Below are 18,350 nucleotides of genomic sequence, written 5' to 3' on the forward strand. Positions count from 1 at the left end.
AAAGTGTCGTCCCCTGATTAGCCTGTGTGGACTGCACAGGCTTATCTGGGATGACACTTTACGCACATGCATTTTTACCAGTTTTCTCAGAACATGACTACAATCTTTAGCAGATACAGGTGTTTTTCACTCAAGCATCCATTGGAAATCATCATAAATTTCATAGAGCACTTTAATTTTATTTTCGCTACTCATTGTAGCAAATTATCAAGTAATGTATGGTCACATGTTGACCAGTTGGGAATGAAGTAACACTATATGACCAGCGTCATGCGAAAATGGGTCTTATGCCAAATACAGTCATCATGGCTCCAGTAGTATGCGCGCGGACATATCAGTAGCTACACTGTCACCTTTAAAGTCCAGAAAGGTTATTGGTCTGATTAGCGGACAGGGTAGCTACCGACAAGACCATTCAAAAACCCAGATTTGGTCGTAGTGGAGCTATGCTAGCCCCATATGCCATTTGACCCATTTTCCGCATGAGGCAGGTTAAGAACATGATTATGGTTCATATAAGGTTTGTTTTTTTACAGTATTCAGAAATAATAAAAAAATTCAATAAATATTATTTGTCCAATTGGAAAAGTTGCACTTCAGTATTCACCTGTTTCTTGAACGCTTTTCAAATAAATATAATAATAATTATAAAATTATTTGTTTTTGGAATCATAATTAGATTGATCGATTAACCAAAAACACACAAAAAACACTTGATTTAGTTACTGCATTCCCACTTACTCAACAAAGACCTATGGCCGTAATCACCAACCAATTCTTAGACTTACATGTAGGATTTGAAATGCATGAATTTTCTTTTTCTATTATGGTGTTTAACTTTATGTGAAGTTTTTACCTCATTTTAATCACAGCCGAGTTCATTATTATTAATATAGAATTGTATTAATTTGTCAAAGATTTGAGCACAAATGGTGGTTAGAAAATATTTTCCAAGTCAGTGTACTGAAATAGCCTAGTATGCCTGCTTTTAAAAATTATTTTTGAAACTAGTTCCCTATGCAATAGTTTATAAAACTCTGCTATCTTTTCATAATGAACTGAACAGTAATGTACAAAGCATTTTAAACAACAAACAAATAAGGGAGCAACTATGAGATATCCCCTGCAGCCCTTTTGCGATGCCTTGTTGTCAATCCTAAGTCAAAGAACAAGCTGGTGAGTACAGGCCTGGAACGTGTCTTATAAAACATCGCACAACAAAATTAAGTTACGATGCAATTTTTGAAGATGTTTAATTGCTAAGTGCTAATAGATATGATTAAAAATTTTCATTAATTCTACATATTTCCTTTCAAACTTTTTTTATGTCCTTACAATTAGAAACTTATTTCTCATATAAGGTATTTTTTTTAACTGCACAAATAAATTCAAGAAATTCTATTAATTTCCTTCAATCTGTCCTATATCCTTTCTTCTATGAAAGTAATTACTGTTGTTATACACTTATTACTATTCAACTTTAAAATTCCATTGTAACTTAAATTTATTGTAAGACCTTTGATAAGACAGCGCCCTGAAGTGTAAATTATTGCAAACCTGTGCGACTTTCGCATCCAGAATCCTATTCCTCTCTTCCTCCTCCATGCGTTCTCTCTGCAGCTCTTCCTCCGACTTATTTTCCTCATTCTGAACTTTCTCTGCGTACTTGGTCATCCCGCACGTGATAAAGTTCTTGATCTTCTTGTTATGGTTCTTCCCCTGGTAATGCATCATGGCTTGCGGTGGTCCGCTCATTCTTGCATTGCACAGCACACAGTAACATGGCTGCATCATCTTTTTCAACGATTCCTCCGCAAGTTTCCGGGCTTCCGGATTCACTGTGCAGTGCTCCTCTACATGGGCTTTTATGAAGGGCATCACATCAATTTTCTCATCCTCCTTTTTCTTTTTGATTTCCAACTGTGGCATTTCCTCGCTCTTTCGTTTGGTATTCATATCATCAACACTCTTAGCTGCACCCGCATTATTTTCATTATTCTTGCTGTCTTGATTCTGTTGTCCAAATCCTCCCATTCCGCTGCTGTTGCCTCTAAACGAGCCTCTATCACCCCTGCCCCTTCCAAAACCCCCTCTGGCCCCTCTAATCCCCTCATCAGAAGACCCTTGGCCAGACTGCCACTGATCACCTCCCTGCCTATCTCCGCCCCATCTACCTCTTAAACCCCCGACAAAACCTCTCCCTCTGCCTCTGAACCCTGGATTAAACCCACTGTTCCCCTGACTATCATAATCTCCAACTTGATCCGTATTGGAAGAATTATAATCATTTTCCCCTCTACCCTTTCCACCATCAAAACCCCTACCTCTTCCCCCTTGATTTCCCCTGCCCCTATTTCCCTCAAAACCCCCTCCTCTATTCCCCTGATTCCCACCCCCACTATTTCCATCAAAACCCCATCCCCTACCACCCTGATAACCTGCCCCCCTATTTCCATCAAAACCCCGCCCTCTAGGCCCCTGATTTCCAGCTCCCCTTATACCACCAAATCCTCCTCCCCTAGCCCCTTGGTCTTCAGCACCCCAACTCTCTTCCTGCTTTCCCCCTGTCTTGCCTACTTCACTGCCTGCTCCTCTTCCACCCCTAAAACCCCTCCCCGCATTGTTACCCCGTCCCCTTCCTGCCTGAAAACCCCTATCCCCTGAATACGTTCCTCTACCTCCACTGCTCTGAGGTGTAACATATCCTTCACCATATTCCTCCGAGTATGAACCATACTGATTATCTTCATACCCATAATTCTCTGTTTTCTGGTCTTCTACATAGCTATTTCCACCGAAACCTCCATCTTTCCCTTGTGCATTCCATCCCTTAGAACCTAGACCTGAATGCAAATCTTTGTCATTGTTATTCCTACCATAATCACTGCCAGAATCATAGTAATACTGCTGTGCTGCTGAATCATCCTTCTGACCATATTCACCTTGTGCGCCGTATCCTGTCGATGCGGTGTAGCCTTTCTGCGACTGGTTCCCTGCGCTCATTGCCTTCCCACCTTGAGAGCTAAACCCAGGCTGGGTTCCAGCAGTATTGCCTTGGTAACCACCATGGCCGTAGCCCGTCCCCTCTGGTTGGGAGCTCATCTTGTAACTCTCTAGCTTTCCTGAATGTCCTGCTGATGATCCCTGTTTACCATAGCCCCCAAATTTGCCTTGATCACTAGCTGGCCCCTGATGGGTGGCAGGGGTTTCTGGGTAGTAGCCCTGACCAGCCTGCGACTGTCCATACTTGTTCATTCCTTGCCCCAGTCCAGAAGAACTGCTTACTTGACCATATGCAGAGCCAGTATTTTGGCTAGATGTTGAAGCATAACCGGAACTAGAGCTGTCTTTCTGCTGCCCATAATGGGACTGTGGCTGGCCACTTGTGGAATACTGACCCCCATAGCTGGGTGCCCCAGACTGGTGACTGTAAGATGCCTCAGTCGACTGGCCCCCGCCGTATTTCTGCTGCTCAGAAGAGTTGTATGAAGTGATGGGAGGGTTGCTAGGGACCTGGGCTGTATTGCTAGCTGATGCCCCGTATCCACCTTGCTGGCTCCCATAGGCACCTGTAGCTGAAAGCAGAAACTTTAACATTCATAACCATACATAAATATCTAATATATACGGTAAATTTGTGGCCGTAAGTTGACCTAAAAACGCTCCCAAAATTGACTTTAAAAGTCAGCTCAACTTATGGATGAGTAACTAAACAAGGGCTGTTTGTAAAACATGCATGCCCCCCATATGGGCTGTCCGTTGTAGTGGCAGCCATTGTGTAAATACGTTTTTTGTCACTGTGACCTTGACCTTTGACCTAGTGACCTGAAAATCAATAGGGGTCATTTACGAGTCACGATCAATGTACCTATGAAGTGTCATGATCCTAGGCAAAAGCGTTCTTGAGTAATCATCCGAAAATCATTTTACTATTTCGGGTCACCGTGACCTTGACCTTTGACCTTGTGACCTCAAAATCAATAGGGGTCATCTGCGAGTCATGATCAATCTACCCATGAAGTTTCATGATCCTAGGCGTATGCATTCTTGAGTTATCATCCGGAAACCATTTTACTATTTCGGGTCACCTTGACCTTGACCTTTAACCTAGTAACCTCAAAATCAATAGGGGTCATCTGCGAGTCATGATCAATCTACCCATGAAGTTTCATGATCCTAGGCATATGCTTTCTTGAGTTATCATTCAAAACCATTTTACTATTTCGGGTCACCGTGACCTTGACCTTTGACCTAGTGACCTCAAAATCAATAGGGGTCATCTGCGAGTCATGATCAATGTACCTATGAAGTTTCATGATCCTAGGCCCAAGCGTTCTTGAGTTATCGTCTGACAACCACCTGGTGGAGGGACCGACAGACCGACCGACATGAGCAAAGCAATATACCCCCTCTTCTTCGAAGAGGGGCATAATAAAAATAAACAAGGGCTGTTTGTAAAACATGCATGCCCCCCATATGGGCTGTCCGTTGTAGTGGCAGCCATTGTGTGAATACTTTTTTTGTCACTGTGACCTTGACCTTTGACCTAGTGACCTGAAAATCAATAGGGGTCATCTGTGAGTCACGATCAATGCACCTATGAAGTGTCATGATCCTAGGCAAAAGCGTTCTTGAGTTATCATCCGAAAATCATTTTACTATTTTGGGTCACCATGACCTTGACCTTTGACCTTGTGACCTCAAAATCAATAGGGGTCATCTGCGAGTCATGATCAATCTACCTGTGAAGTTTCATGATCCAAGGTGTGAGCATTCTTGAGTAATTATCTGGAAACCATTTTACTGTCTTCACTGTGACCTTGACCTTTGACCTAGTGACCTGAAAATCAATAGGGGTCATCTGCCAGTCATGACCAATGTACCTATGAAGTTCCATGATCCTAGGCGTTAGCATTCTTGAGTTATCATCCTGAAACCATTTTACTATTTTGAGTCACTGTGACCTTGACCTTTGACCTAGTGACCTGAAAATCAATAGGGGTCATCTGCCAGTCATTTCAGGATCCTAGGCCTAAGCATTCTTGAGTTATCATCCGGTAACCATTTTTCTATTTCGAGTCACTGTAACCTTGACCTTTGACCTAGTTACCTGAAAATTTATAGGGGTCATCCGCCAGTCATGATCAATGTACCTATGAAGTTTCATGATCCTAGACCAAAGCGTTCTTGAGTTATCATCCGGAAACCATCTGGTGGACTGACCGACCGACGGACCGACATGTGCAAAACAATATACCCCCTCTTCTTCGAAGGGGGGCATAATAAATAGGGGAAAATGTATTACACACCAGTCTGTGGGTTGACAGGACCAGGTGGGGGTGGGGCGACCGTGCCACTCTGGTAACCATAGTTACCACCATATGACCCGCCCCAGGTTGCAGATGTGGATGTTGGCTGGCTGGAAGGGGCCACATAGGGGCCAGGCGGGGGTGGTGGGGGAGGAGCATGAACTGTAATAAATAAAAATTAAAGGCATGATGTATAAATGATATACTTTATAAAAGTATTTGAATGTATAAATTGTAGTGCATATTGTATACAGGCATGGACTTCTTTATACATGACATTATCCTACAACTCTGCAGGCTTTCATACAGTTATTTCCCTTTGTATATTTCTGTATCAAAATTTTGTATCGAGCATATCTTAAAAACTAAAACAAGTGTCAGCAAGACACTTTAAGGGACATTTTCACATTTTGATAAAATAACAAAATTAAAAAAAAAATTGTTTTTAAAAATTGTTTCACATTCGCAAATTTTCGTTGTAGTTATGATCTTTGTGAGGAACAATAATACTGAACATTTACCATGCTCCAACATACCCATTACATGCATTTTTGACAATTTAATAACCAGAAAATTATACAGTGTTGCAACGCGAAACAATTTAATAATTTTGATAGTTTTGTTCTTGTCGTTAAAATGTGTGACACTACGAGGATTGCTTATATTAAGTATAAAATAAAATCATTATAGTATGAGCACGGATGGCCGAGTGGTGTAAGCAAAAGACTTTTACTCAGTGGTTCAAGCCCAGTTCAGGGTGACTCATTTCTATTTCTTTAATTTTATTCTTGTTTTTACTAGGGCTTTTTAGATCCAATGTTTACATTTATCAATATAAAGCATTTAATGACAAACTTCAATACATGCCAAAATCAGTGAAAAGGCCCCTTTAATAGATAAGTATATCTCATTGCAGGGATGTGAAGTTTACAAGAGCCACAGCTCTTGCTTCCATATTTTTAGAGTTACATGTATTACCCTTTATTATTTTGTATAATTCCATTTTGTCTGGAGTATATCTGGACAATAATAAAGTATGGTTGCACATGTACATCAGAACCATCACTCATTCTTTCATAATTTCACAGTTTTTTTCCTCAAGAATATTCATACTGTTGTAGTGTCATGGGCATATCTTCACTTTTATATAAAGTATCAAAATGAAACATAAGAATTAGGAGGTTCAAATTGTTGGGAAACAAGTTCTTTAAACATAAAAAAGTTTATTACAAAAAATTCATTCACCAGGATTCAATTCCAAGACCATAGGAATACAATAATACCAAGCCCCTCTGCCATCTAGGCTTTAAAATTGAACCAAGTTTATAGTACGCCATTTTATTAATGCCATTATGATTTTGGAAACAAGTACAACAATTGCTTCCTTGATATTTTGATTTTGATTGATGATTATATATCTCAGAAACTTATTTGAAACATTTGTCTTAGTCAGTAGTAGTATTTCTTTTTTTTTTGAACATATTGTATACATTTTATGTAATTATTGACAATTTTTTTCAAAAATGTCCCTTTGTAATCAAGCGTTTTAAGTAAGTTAGTCTGTAGTATTATTTCACTTGTTTGGACATATTGTTTACATTTTATTTACTTAATAACAATTTTTTGGAAAAGTGTCCCTTTGTACCGTAAATCTACGAATATAATACGCACTTTTTAACCTGCCGATTTTTTCTTCAAGTAGGGGGTGCGTATAATATACCAGTTAAGAGCAGAACAAAATTTTTCCTGTGCAAATTTTCAACTTAATCGCTGTTATTCGCTTTGCGGCAGCCATTTTGAACTACACCATTACATCAAAGGGGTGCAACAGGGCTCGCGCTGTTGTTCGCCATTTGTGAAAATATTGAAAATTTGGCTCAATAAAAATCTTATTTGTGAAAATGCGAAAATCTAGTAAAATTTCATTGAAAACATCCGCCATTTATATCGGACTTGTTTTCTATATTTGTCTCTTTGTTTTAATGAAAGTGTTCGCAATTCGAACAGTAAACGAAACCCGGTCTGTACCCGATTATGAGACATCGCTTGACCTTATTGTTATTGAAGTGCGCATGGTAGCTGGCCAATCAACATTGAGCTCGCTTACACATGAAATGACGTTGTCGAATGAAACGTGAGAACAGGAGGAGCTATCGGATAATATTGGGTCATCCATGCGCAGACACTGTATACTTTGAATACACAGTTAATATCGTCGTCTGCCTACAAAATAGCGACTGGACACTAAGTCGTATAAAGAGATAAGCAAATGAAAAAAAAACAACTGACAATACCCGTAAATAAAAATTTCTTAGCTGTCCACTATTTATCTTTCTACCGCATATTTACCATATCTGAAGTAAAGAGTGGTAATTAAATAATTAGTTTTATGATGCTAATAGAGTCTATTACACCTGTCTGCCGATTGCCGAATTAAATTGAAATGTGATTATTAATTAATTTGTTTTTTACTCCCAAACTAGCCATAATGACAGCAGCGTATTTTAATTAACAAGATCATGAAAAACACGAGCAGTTTAAATGTATTTTAAGTTATATTAAAGTATCGAGTTTGTAACTAGAAAAAAGAAAAAGTAATTCTTCTAGACAACTATAAAAACGGAAGTAACCATATTGTTTTCTTATTACTTTATTATTATTATAATTATTATCGTCCCGAATATTGTCAAATTGAATTAAATGTGAAAACAAAAAACAGCGTTTCTGCTTCTTTCTTTTGTAATTATGATTGCTTGACCCGGATGTCAGCAAGGGGCCCGTGTGTTATGGGTAACAATCAATGGTAATATAAACAATAGACAGAGATATTTATTATGCTGTCATAACTGTCATAACAACAGCACTATAACACATCCCGATCAATATACCGGGGTAACAGATAGTTGACAACACCAAATTGATTTGCCATTTTCACAGCACAAAAATATATTGACACCTTTTTTCGGAAATGGCCGATTTCGGACACTGATTTTTTTAGTGCGTATTTTACTCGGATTTTCAATTTTTATCGATAAATTTTGACCAAACTCGGGGCCGCGTATTATGCATGAGGGCGTATTATATTCGTAGATTTACGGTAATCAAGCTTTTTAAGTAAGTAAGTCAGTAGCATTATTTCACTTTTTTGAACATATTGTATACACTTCATTTAATTAATGACAATTTGTAGGAAAATTGTCCCTTTGTAATCAAGCTTTTTAGGTGGGTTTTAAGTCCAAGTATTCTCACCTGCCATACCTGTCTGCCCTCCTGAAGCCGTTGACTGTTCACTGAAACATAGTTATGAACGGGTGTGATCAGTAAATACCACTTCATAAGTTTTATATAAGCTAATTTTGTCAAGCTCATTTATATGGAACATCATTGGCATATTATGGAAACATTCTTGGAAGAAATAATACTTGAAAAGTAATATTGAAATTATGCTCCCAGACTGGGGATTCAACTCAGGACATCTCTATTATATTCCACCTTGTCAACTCTCAATACCATTTACTATACAGAATTTTTTTTCAAATAAAAATAAAACATTTGTTATCCAAGTAAAACCACAAGAATAAACTGCATATAAAAAAGCAAATGTTATCAAAATAAAAACACAAGATAAAGTGTAAAGCCATATTTTATTACACCCTTACAAACAGTCTAAGGCTTACATATAACATGCAGATGAAAATTGTTTTTATCATTAATAAAAAGAACTATATAATGGCTTTCCTTCTAACCGTGAATACGCGAATATAATACGCACTTTTTACCTCTTTTTACCTTTTTCTTCAAGTAGTGGGTGTGTCTTATATACGAATGTTGAGCAGAACAAAAATTTTCCTGTGAAAATGTTCAACTTAATCGTTGTTATTCGCTTTGTTTCAGCCATTTTGAATTACACCATTACATCAAAGGGGGGCAACAAGGCTTGCGCTGGCATTTGCCATTTGAGCCATTTGTGAAAATATTGAGATTTGGCTCAAGAAAAATCTTACTTGCGAAAATGCGAAAAGCTAGTAAAATTTTGTTGAAAACATCGGCCATTTTAACCAGGACTGGTTTCCTATATTTGTCTATTTTTCCAATGTAAGTGTTCGCAATTCGAACAGTAAACGAAAACGGGTCTGTACCCGATTAGACATCGCTTGACTTTATTGTTATTGAAGTACACATGGTAGCTTGCCAATCAGCATTGAGCTCGCTTACACATGACATGACGTTGTCGAATGAAACTTGAGAAGTGGTGGAGCTATCGGATAATATTGGGTCATCAGACACTGTATACTGTAGTGAGCTGGTTATTAAGTACAAAAATTGTTTACCTTTTAAATACTTGTGTGTACAGTGACATTCGGTTGGTCTGGTGTTTTTACAAACATAATAAGTAGAATATGCACATGAATCTGATAATACACAGACCCACTAACATATAAATCAAACCATGTTTGTAATTTACCATTTTTTACCAAGAATCCTGCCACTGTTCTTTCTTGTAAAGTTGACTTGAAAACGGTCTGCTCGTAAACACACTTTTACTTCAATTATCTATGTTTAACACTGAATGTTTATAGCTTAAAATAACTCTCCGTGAAAGTTGAGTACACATATTTTGCTAATCCATGCATGTTATACGAATATCTTCATTATTTGTATTGTTATTTGTAATGTTCAGTAGAAATCGGCATTTTTCCACTGTCCGCCATCTTGGAATGTCGACTTGTGGGTAATTTTTGCATAGCAACACAGTGACAGCGGTGTAAACATAAATCTCACCGGCGCTATATTTAAGCTTTAGGTAAGAAAGCTGCACTATTTTTAGCAGACGTAAGGTCATTATTTAGTTCATATAGTCTGTTTTAAATTGTTTTGTCATTTAAAGTCTATTTTATTATTTATAAGTGTTAAGCGTGCGAGCGTTCCATAATTGGTCACGGCAGTTATTGTGACCCGTTTTTGGTCACACTGTGACCAATATTTGGTCACAGTGACCAACTTCTGGTCACAGTGACCAATTTCTGGTCACAAGTGGAACGCCGCGGCTATATAAAGTGACCAAATTTTGGTCACAAGATTCATTCTAGTCAAAACCTTAAGGCAGGCAACATCCACGCCAAATTTTTCTTAAAAAGTACTTTTTCTTTTCGTGAGTAATTTAAGTAACTTATAATAACAGTAATACCTTTGTAAGCAGATAATAAAGCGAACATTTAACATATTTCATTTAACTTGAGAATTATTAAAGTATTCAATCTATTTTTGTTATGATCGTTGGCAAGTGTCCTTGTTCCTTAAATTCGACGAAGTCCCGTTTACGAGTGTAATGTCCATTGTCAAAAATATCTTTTTTGATGCGCAGTTTACCGTCGCAAGATTGAAAGTATTGTAAAACCTTAATAAAGGTTGCAGGTCATTTTGTTGTTGGAAATATAACATTTTGTTGAGTTATTCGTGGAAACTGAATAAAAGTTGTATGAAGTTGAATCGGACTTTGAGTTAAACATTAACCACCATTGATAAGGAGCGCACTAACGGAGCGTAACAAAATTTATGGTGGCAGCGGTGGGATCAGCTGTTATATGCTGGTCTAGTGAAATGAACATTACGCAGAATAAACATTTGGTGTTAATGTAAACTAAAACCGCAATAAACTAACGCTTGATATTTACGCTACCGAATAATTTATAAACGAGATATTTAGCACATCTAACAGAAAATAAATAATAAACTACTCTAGAGTTGACATGCACATTAAATAAATAAAATAGAATGTATTTCCAAACACATATCAACTTAAAATAATATTTAGCGAGAAAAGTAATAAACATTTCTAAACATGCTTTCCCCAAATCGAGTTGATAGTGAAATAAGTTTTCAACGACGGATCGAAAATGAGGAGGAAGACAGCAACCTACGGGCAAGCCACGAAAGGGAATGGGACGACGACGCGGATAGCACCGCCGACGTTGGCCAATCGACCGAGGGTTCGGTGATCCAAACGCAGTTGGCGAGTATCGCAACTGTGCTCAAAGATGTTGTTCGGGAGTTGAACAATTTGAAACAAGATCGCCAAACAAGTAGTACCGCTATGTGCATGGACACAAACAATAACAAGGACAAGAGCACTGGGGCAAGCGCTGTTGAGTCGGGATCGGCTACTTATACGCGGAACGGAGTAGCAGGGCCTCTGCAAGGGAGAGAATACAGAGACGGGAGTCGGCAGGTGTACGAAAATATAACCTCCCACGGGCGTTGCAGTGTGCCTAGGTACCAGGATGGTACCGGTGCAGAAGAAAGGGGTTCATATGTCCATCGATACGACGGTGAACGGTGTGAACTGGACGAGGTTATACTTAACTACGATCGCAGACAAGCCGGTCAAACAAGGGACAGTGCGCGTTACGGTCCGGAAGTGAGGTATGCGAACGACATGGAACCATACGGGGTTAGGTTCGCTACTCCACTTGTCGCTAAACCGCTTCCAGTAAAACTGCCGGCATACTCCGGAAAGGAAGAGTGGGCTACCTGGATTGCACAATTCGAAATTATTGCGAGCAGGTTCCACTGGAGCGAAGACGAGAGGCTGAACCAACTGCTTCCCAGATTAGAAGGTGCTGCAGCCCAATTTGTGTTCACGCAGCTATCGCCGCATATCATCAACAATTACCACGAGCTAATTGCTGAAATTAATAGCCGGTTCAGGGTAATTGAGACACCAGGTGCGTTCGCCGCCAAGTTCAGCAGAAGGTCCCAGCGACATGGTGAAAGTTTGGAGGAATATGCGGCCGATCTCAAGCGTCTCTATGACAAGGCGCACAGCTACAGAGACCGGCGTACCAGAGACGAGGACTTGGTAAGAAGGTTTCTCGACGGCCTGAGTGACTACGAGCTCAAATTTGAAATAGAGTTCAATAAGGACCCAAGAAACATTGACGAGGCAGTCTATTACGCCGTGAATTACATTCAGATACGGAAGTCCGGTAGGGGTGAACGGAGGGACAAGCACAATGCTCGGAGAGTAACTCCAAGCTATTCCGGTGAACGCGACTTCCGGTCGTATCGAGATGCTAGTGGAAAGGGTTCAGCAGCGAAGAGGCCTAATGCGAAATGGACACCTAAAGGATCGAGTGACGGGGTGAGAAATCAGATGGAAGTTGAAACCGATAAAACAAATAGCAATGATATCAAGGAGCTGCTGAGCAGAATTGAAAAGTTAGAGCGTCAGAATGGGTCTAGTAGGTGGTCGGGTACCGGAAGACGAAACGTAGAATGTTTCCGGTGCCATAAACAGGGGCACTACGCGAGGGAATGTCGAAGTACACCAAACAACCGCTCAGAAAACCCCATTGTCACAACAGAAGGACATTTAAACGGGCAGGGACCGACTCTTGCGGCCAAAGAGTGGTCCAATTAATGAATACATCGGAAGGCCAGAATCAATGCACTGAAAATAACACCAAGCCATCAGATAATTTTGATATGGCTGTGAACCAAAATAACAATGCGACGATTGCAATGCAATTTGCAAAAGGTGTATCCGCAGGGAAGCAACATGGAGACGAGTTCTATGTTAGGGGCTCTGTAGGGGGTGTACCAGTGGTTATTACGGCGGATACTGGCGTAACGAAAACTATTGTTTCCAAGAGGGTCTACAATAGAATGTCGACGGCAGAGAAACCGATTCTGAAGGGGTCTGTCAACCTAGTAGGAGCCAATGGGACATCCATTAAGGAGTTAGGAATGGGTGGGTTTCGGCTCATGGTTGGACCAGCCAAGTTGGAGTGTGAGGCCGTGGTGGCAGAGATTGAAGACGATGTCCTGCTGGGATACGACGTCCTAGGATCGGAAACGAATGGTCCAGCTGATATATTGATTAGCAAAAGGGTGATGGTCATAAATGGTGTGGAAATACCTTGCATCGGCAAACATACAGGCAAGCCTATCAGAATAGTTACTGTAGCAGACGATGTGACAGTACCTGGCGAATCAGAGGCACTTATAGATGTATTTATTGAAAGGCAGGAAAGTGACGACGTGAATGTCGGGGACTTTATTGTCGAACCGATAGCGACCTTCAAAGATACACATAAGTTGTTGATGGCCACGACACTAGTGAATGTGAACGCGCATCCTACGTGTAAAGTGCGAGTATTAAACCCTTTCTCACACGAGGTGCGGTTAAGACAGAACATGCAAGTAGCACAAGCAGAAGAAGCTGAAGACGTTGTTAAGGTGATTGCGAATGCCGAGTCTGAAGATGTAAATAGAGTATCAGTGCGCCGAGTTCAGGTTACACCGGAGCCCGTTAATATAATAAATGTGTTTCCAGAAGCTGATGAAAATGAAGTGCCGGATCATTTGCGCGATTTGTATGAAAGATCGATCATAGGAAAAGATGTGAAACAACAGCGTGTCGTAGCAGGGTTACTGAAGAAATACGGTGAGACGTTTTCCAAAGCGGAGTGGGACATTGGCCTTACAAATCTGGCTGAACATTCGATTGATACCGGGAATGCGCCGCCGATTAAACAAAGACCACGACGTGTGCCGATGGCGTATGCGGAAGAAGAGAAAAAGGCGATTGAAGAGCTACACGAGAAGGGGGTCATTAGAAAGAGCACCTCACCATGGGCCTCTCCAATTGTGCTGGTGCGTAAGAAGTCGGGTGCAATTCGGCCTTGCGTTGATTACAGGAAGTTAAACGCGCTTGTAAAACCTGACGGCTTTCCTATGCCTCGAATACAGGATTGTTTAGATGCTGTCGCCGGTTCATCCCTTTTCAGCAGTTTTGATTTGACCAGTGGTTATTTTCAGATACCACTCAAAGAATCAGACAGGCCCAAAAGTGCATTTGTATGCAAATACGGTCAATTCGAAATGACACGAATGCCTTTTGGCTTAAACAATTCGAGCTGTACATTCCAAAGAACAATGGAGCTAGTACTACAAGGCTTGCAATGGGTCACGTGCCTTGTATACATCGATGATGTGGTCGTTTTTGGGAAGGACTTTGAGCAGCACATATTGAGGGTAGACCAGGTGTTAGACCGTATGAAGCAAGCGGGTCTAAAATTACGGCCAGACAAGTGTAACATGCTGCAGAGTGAAGTGGTGTTTTTGGGACACATTGTTTCCCAGGATGGAGTACTACTGGATACTTCTAATGTTGAGAAGATTGCAAACTGGCCAACGGAAAACAGGTGAAACAATTTGTTGCAACCGGTTCTTATTATAGGCGCTTTATTAAGGACTTTGCAAAAGTGGCAAGACCCCTGTTTGACCTGACAAAAAAGGATGCGGTATTTTTGTGGGACAGCAGGTGTGAGGACGCTTTTCAGCACATCAAGAGAGCGTTGATGGGACCTGAAGTAATGGGCTATCCATTGAATGACGGCGGTGAATTTGTGCTGGATACCGACGCGTCGGGGGTAGGAATTGGTGCAGTACTCGCACAGATCCAAGAAGGCAGAGAGAGAGTCATCGCATATGGTAGCCGCTCATTCAACAAGGCCGAAAAGAATTATTGTATTACCGAGCAAGAACTTTTGGCAGTTGTCTTCTTTGTACAATATTTCAGGCAATATCTCTTGGGTAGGCGATTTTTAGTGCGCACAGATCACCAGGCTTTAGTTTGGCTGTTTAGCCTGAAAGAACCGAGTAGCAAAATAGCACGTTGGATTGAGATTTTAGCGCCGTATGACTTTGGCATTGAATATCGGCCTGGGAAAAAGCACGGTCATTGTGACGCGTTGTCGAGGTGCGCGACACCAAAAGATTGCACGTTTAGTGAAGTAGACATGAGTGAACCGTTGAAGTGTGGGCCGTGTCAAAAATGTAAGCGACGGTCCCTGTTGATGCAATATCAACTGAAACCATGTGATGGTCAAGAACCCAAAGAAGACGATGAACAATGCAAGGCGGTAGTTAGAGTTGCTCGTAGCACTCAGCCTGCAAAACCCGAACAAGCCTCAACGTCTACGTCTACTTCCATTAAGGTGGAGTCAGGTGGTCAGTGCTGGTTGTACGACAAAACTCCAGCGGAAATAGCGACAGAACAGAGCAAGGACCCTGATATTTCCGTTATAATAAAAGCAAAACGAGAAGGCGTAAGACCAAGTAAGAGCGAAATACATGTAGATCTGATGAGCCAAGAAACAAGACACTATTGGATACTATGGGAGCAGCTATTGATAGTTAACGACGTTTTATGCAAGAAATTTGTAAAAAAGAATGGTACTGGGCAATTCTATCAGCTGATACTCCCTAAAGATCAGCGTGAAGAAATGGTGCGTCAGTTGCACGAAACGCTACTATCTGGACACCTTGGGGTGAAGAAAACCAAGGAGATAGTTGGCCAGAGGTTTTACTGGTATGAAATGAAGGATGTCAAGTTGACGATAAGAAAGTGTGACATCTGCGCTTCTGATAAGCTTGGTACCAAGAAACCGAAAGCGCCGTTGGGTGGATTAAGAGCGGGTGCACCGTGGGACACGTTGGCAATAGATTATATGGGACCGTTCCCTGAAACAGAGAGAGGGAATCGATACATTTTAGTAATGACGGATCATTTCACTAAATATGTAGAAGTGTTGGCGGTCCCCAATCAACGGGCCGAAGACTGTGCCAGACGAATCGTGAATGACTTTGTTGCACGGTGGGGTACGCCCTGTAGCATACATAGTGACCAAGGTTCTACTTTTGAGAGTCGCGTCTTCAAGGATATGTGCCAGATGTTGAACGTTAAAAAGACACGAACAAGCCCGAAAAATCCAAAAGGGAACGGTCAGACTGAAAGATTCAATAGAACCCTCTTGAAAATGATAAGAGCCTTCTTAGTTGACGAGCAGGAAGAATGGGATCTTCACTTGGGGTGTATCGCGGGGGCGTATCGGATGACGCCCCATGAAACGACAAGCCTGTCCCCTAATTTGATGTGCCTTGGTCGAGAGATTCGTGTGCCGGCGGACCTCATATATAATTACGCAAATGAAGAGTCGAACCCGGTCACGTCGTGTGACGAATACGTTCAGTACTTGCGTAATTGTATGTTGCGTGCACATTTAATAGCTCGTAGATTGTTACGAACAAGGGCGGAGAGAAGTAAAGAAATATACGATACTAATGTCGTTCACCACAGCTACAAAAGGGGTGATTTTGTGTGGTATTTACACGAACACAGGAAAATAGGTGTGTGTCCGAAACTTGAACGATTGTACGAAGGACCGTATGTCGTAATTGAGTGTAAATCGCCATTAAACTTCGTGATACAATTGACCCGTGATGGCGCGACCAAATTGGTGCACCACGATAAATTGAAAGCGTACGACGGTAATAACATACCTAAATGGGCTATAAGTGTGGTAAAGAAACTACAACGTGATGAACATAAGGGAGTTGGTAAAACGTAATGGGAACCGTGATATTGAAAACGCTGATAATAAATAAACGAATAAATAGATAAGTAAATAAATAAGAATTAAAATAATAATAGCAATATTAAATGAGTACTTAGGATCGTGCGCGGAAAAAAAAAACGTTGCGTAAAAAAAAAGAAAATCAAAATGCATATAAGAGAACTATATTTTTGTTTACTATTTGGGTGGGGGGCTATTACAAAAAAAAAGGATTAGTTAAAGTATAATCTTACGTTTAGTGGCGAAAAGGAACAATGACGCTTCTCAAGATCATTAAGTTTAGTAAAAATATCAAGGTGTTACATCAATACTGGTTGTTTATTTTAGAACATGTGGCGAGCAGTTGATGACCGGCATAGGAAGTATAAGTGTCGTGTATGTGGGAAAGCAGATCGGAAATCGAGGTCGATAGCCCATGTATTTAAGTATCACGTGTCTCTCGACCGTGTGCCGTATTCATGTAGCCTGTGCAACTTTCGGTGTATGGAGGAGAATGAGCTAATGAACCATGTTAAAAAGTACCAGCGGCATGTGGAGGAAGTAAGCAGACTTGGGTTTCCGGACTCAAAAATTTTGCTAAACAAGGCTGAAAACCCAATTGACATCCAAACCCTGATTGAAGCCGTTGACGAACCGGGGGAACCAGTCAACGCTGTTTTGCCACAAGCTACGAATAATCATGGCCCAGTGTCGGGCCTTGAACTATTCAGGGCTATGACAGGGAGGCAAGCGTCGAGCAGGACTATTCATGAGGGGCCTTGGGCAACGAAGCCAGCGACGATCACACCAACTCAACCGTCTGCGTTCGTCTCAATTGCAGGGCAAAAGGAAGGCACGGAAGCTAATTCTTTTGCTCTATCCAGCGAGCCAGGATGCTTGACTAGCCCTCAAGTAGACCAATATGATGCCCCAACGCCCTTGATGGACGAGCACGTCGAGGGGGAGGAGGAGTTCAACGAATGGTTGGTATCTCTGGTCGCCACTGATGATCAGAAAACGGTTACTCATGAGGAACCTAATCAGCAGGTACCATCTCTTACACCTGACGAACAGCGGGATGCGAGGAGTCCCATGCTACTGACGGCAACACCAGAACAGGAAATTGTGGTCTCCCCTACGATGGCAGCTTCCCCAGTTACGTCAGCTGTAGTCCAGGACGCGATGGTTGATGCAATAAGGCAGTCAACTATACAGATGGTCAACGCAATAAGGGAGGGACAGTCTTCAATTTTGAGCGCAATAAACGCAAATCACAGGGACATGCTTAATGTGTTAAAGGAGATTCGGGACGCTTTGAAAAAAAATAACTTAAATAAAAAACACTAACTGTGCCATATTACATTTACTGCGTTAATAGTTTTGTTGTTTTACAATGGCACTAACTAGTATGACGATGACATTTATTTAAATAATTAATGTTCATGTTTTAAAAACTATATGTAATGTTTGAGTTTCACTTAAATTGTCTTTAAATGTGTACGGTTATCTTATAACATTATTTCTACGGAAGCTCGATATGGACAGTTATACATGGATATTCTGGAACATGACATTTTAGTGAAATTTTATTTAAATATGTATTGGCTACGGGAGTTTAGCCAAAATTTGTGGGGGGTAATGT

The 18,350-nt window shown here is 40.8% G+C and overlaps 1 protein-coding gene across 3 annotated transcripts in view; it reads right to left on the minus strand.

The window, feature by feature from the left end:
• LOC127882070 (fibroin heavy chain-like) overlaps nucleotides 1–18,350 on the minus strand; it is a 46,890-nt gene that overhangs the window by 10,064 nt on the left and 18,476 nt on the right. For 2 of the 3 annotated variants that reach the window (XM_052430492.1, XM_052430490.1), the window contains exons 4-6: nucleotides 8,559–8,599; nucleotides 5,310–5,471; nucleotides 1,558–3,575 (exon numbers count right to left, since the gene is read on the minus strand). In XM_052430492.1, coding sequence (XP_052286452.1) covers nucleotides 1,558–3,575; nucleotides 5,310–5,471; nucleotides 8,559–8,599 — 2,221 coding nt within the window. The remainder of the gene's footprint in view (nucleotides 1–1,557; nucleotides 3,576–5,309; nucleotides 5,472–8,558; nucleotides 8,600–18,350) is intronic. The other variant, XM_052430491.1, reaches the window with a different exon arrangement.

This window comes from Dreissena polymorpha, chromosome 5 (assembly GCF_020536995.1).
Source record: "Dreissena polymorpha isolate Duluth1 chromosome 5, UMN_Dpol_1.0, whole genome shotgun sequence".
NCBI lineage: Eukaryota > Metazoa > Mollusca > Bivalvia > Myida > Dreissenidae > Dreissena > Dreissena polymorpha.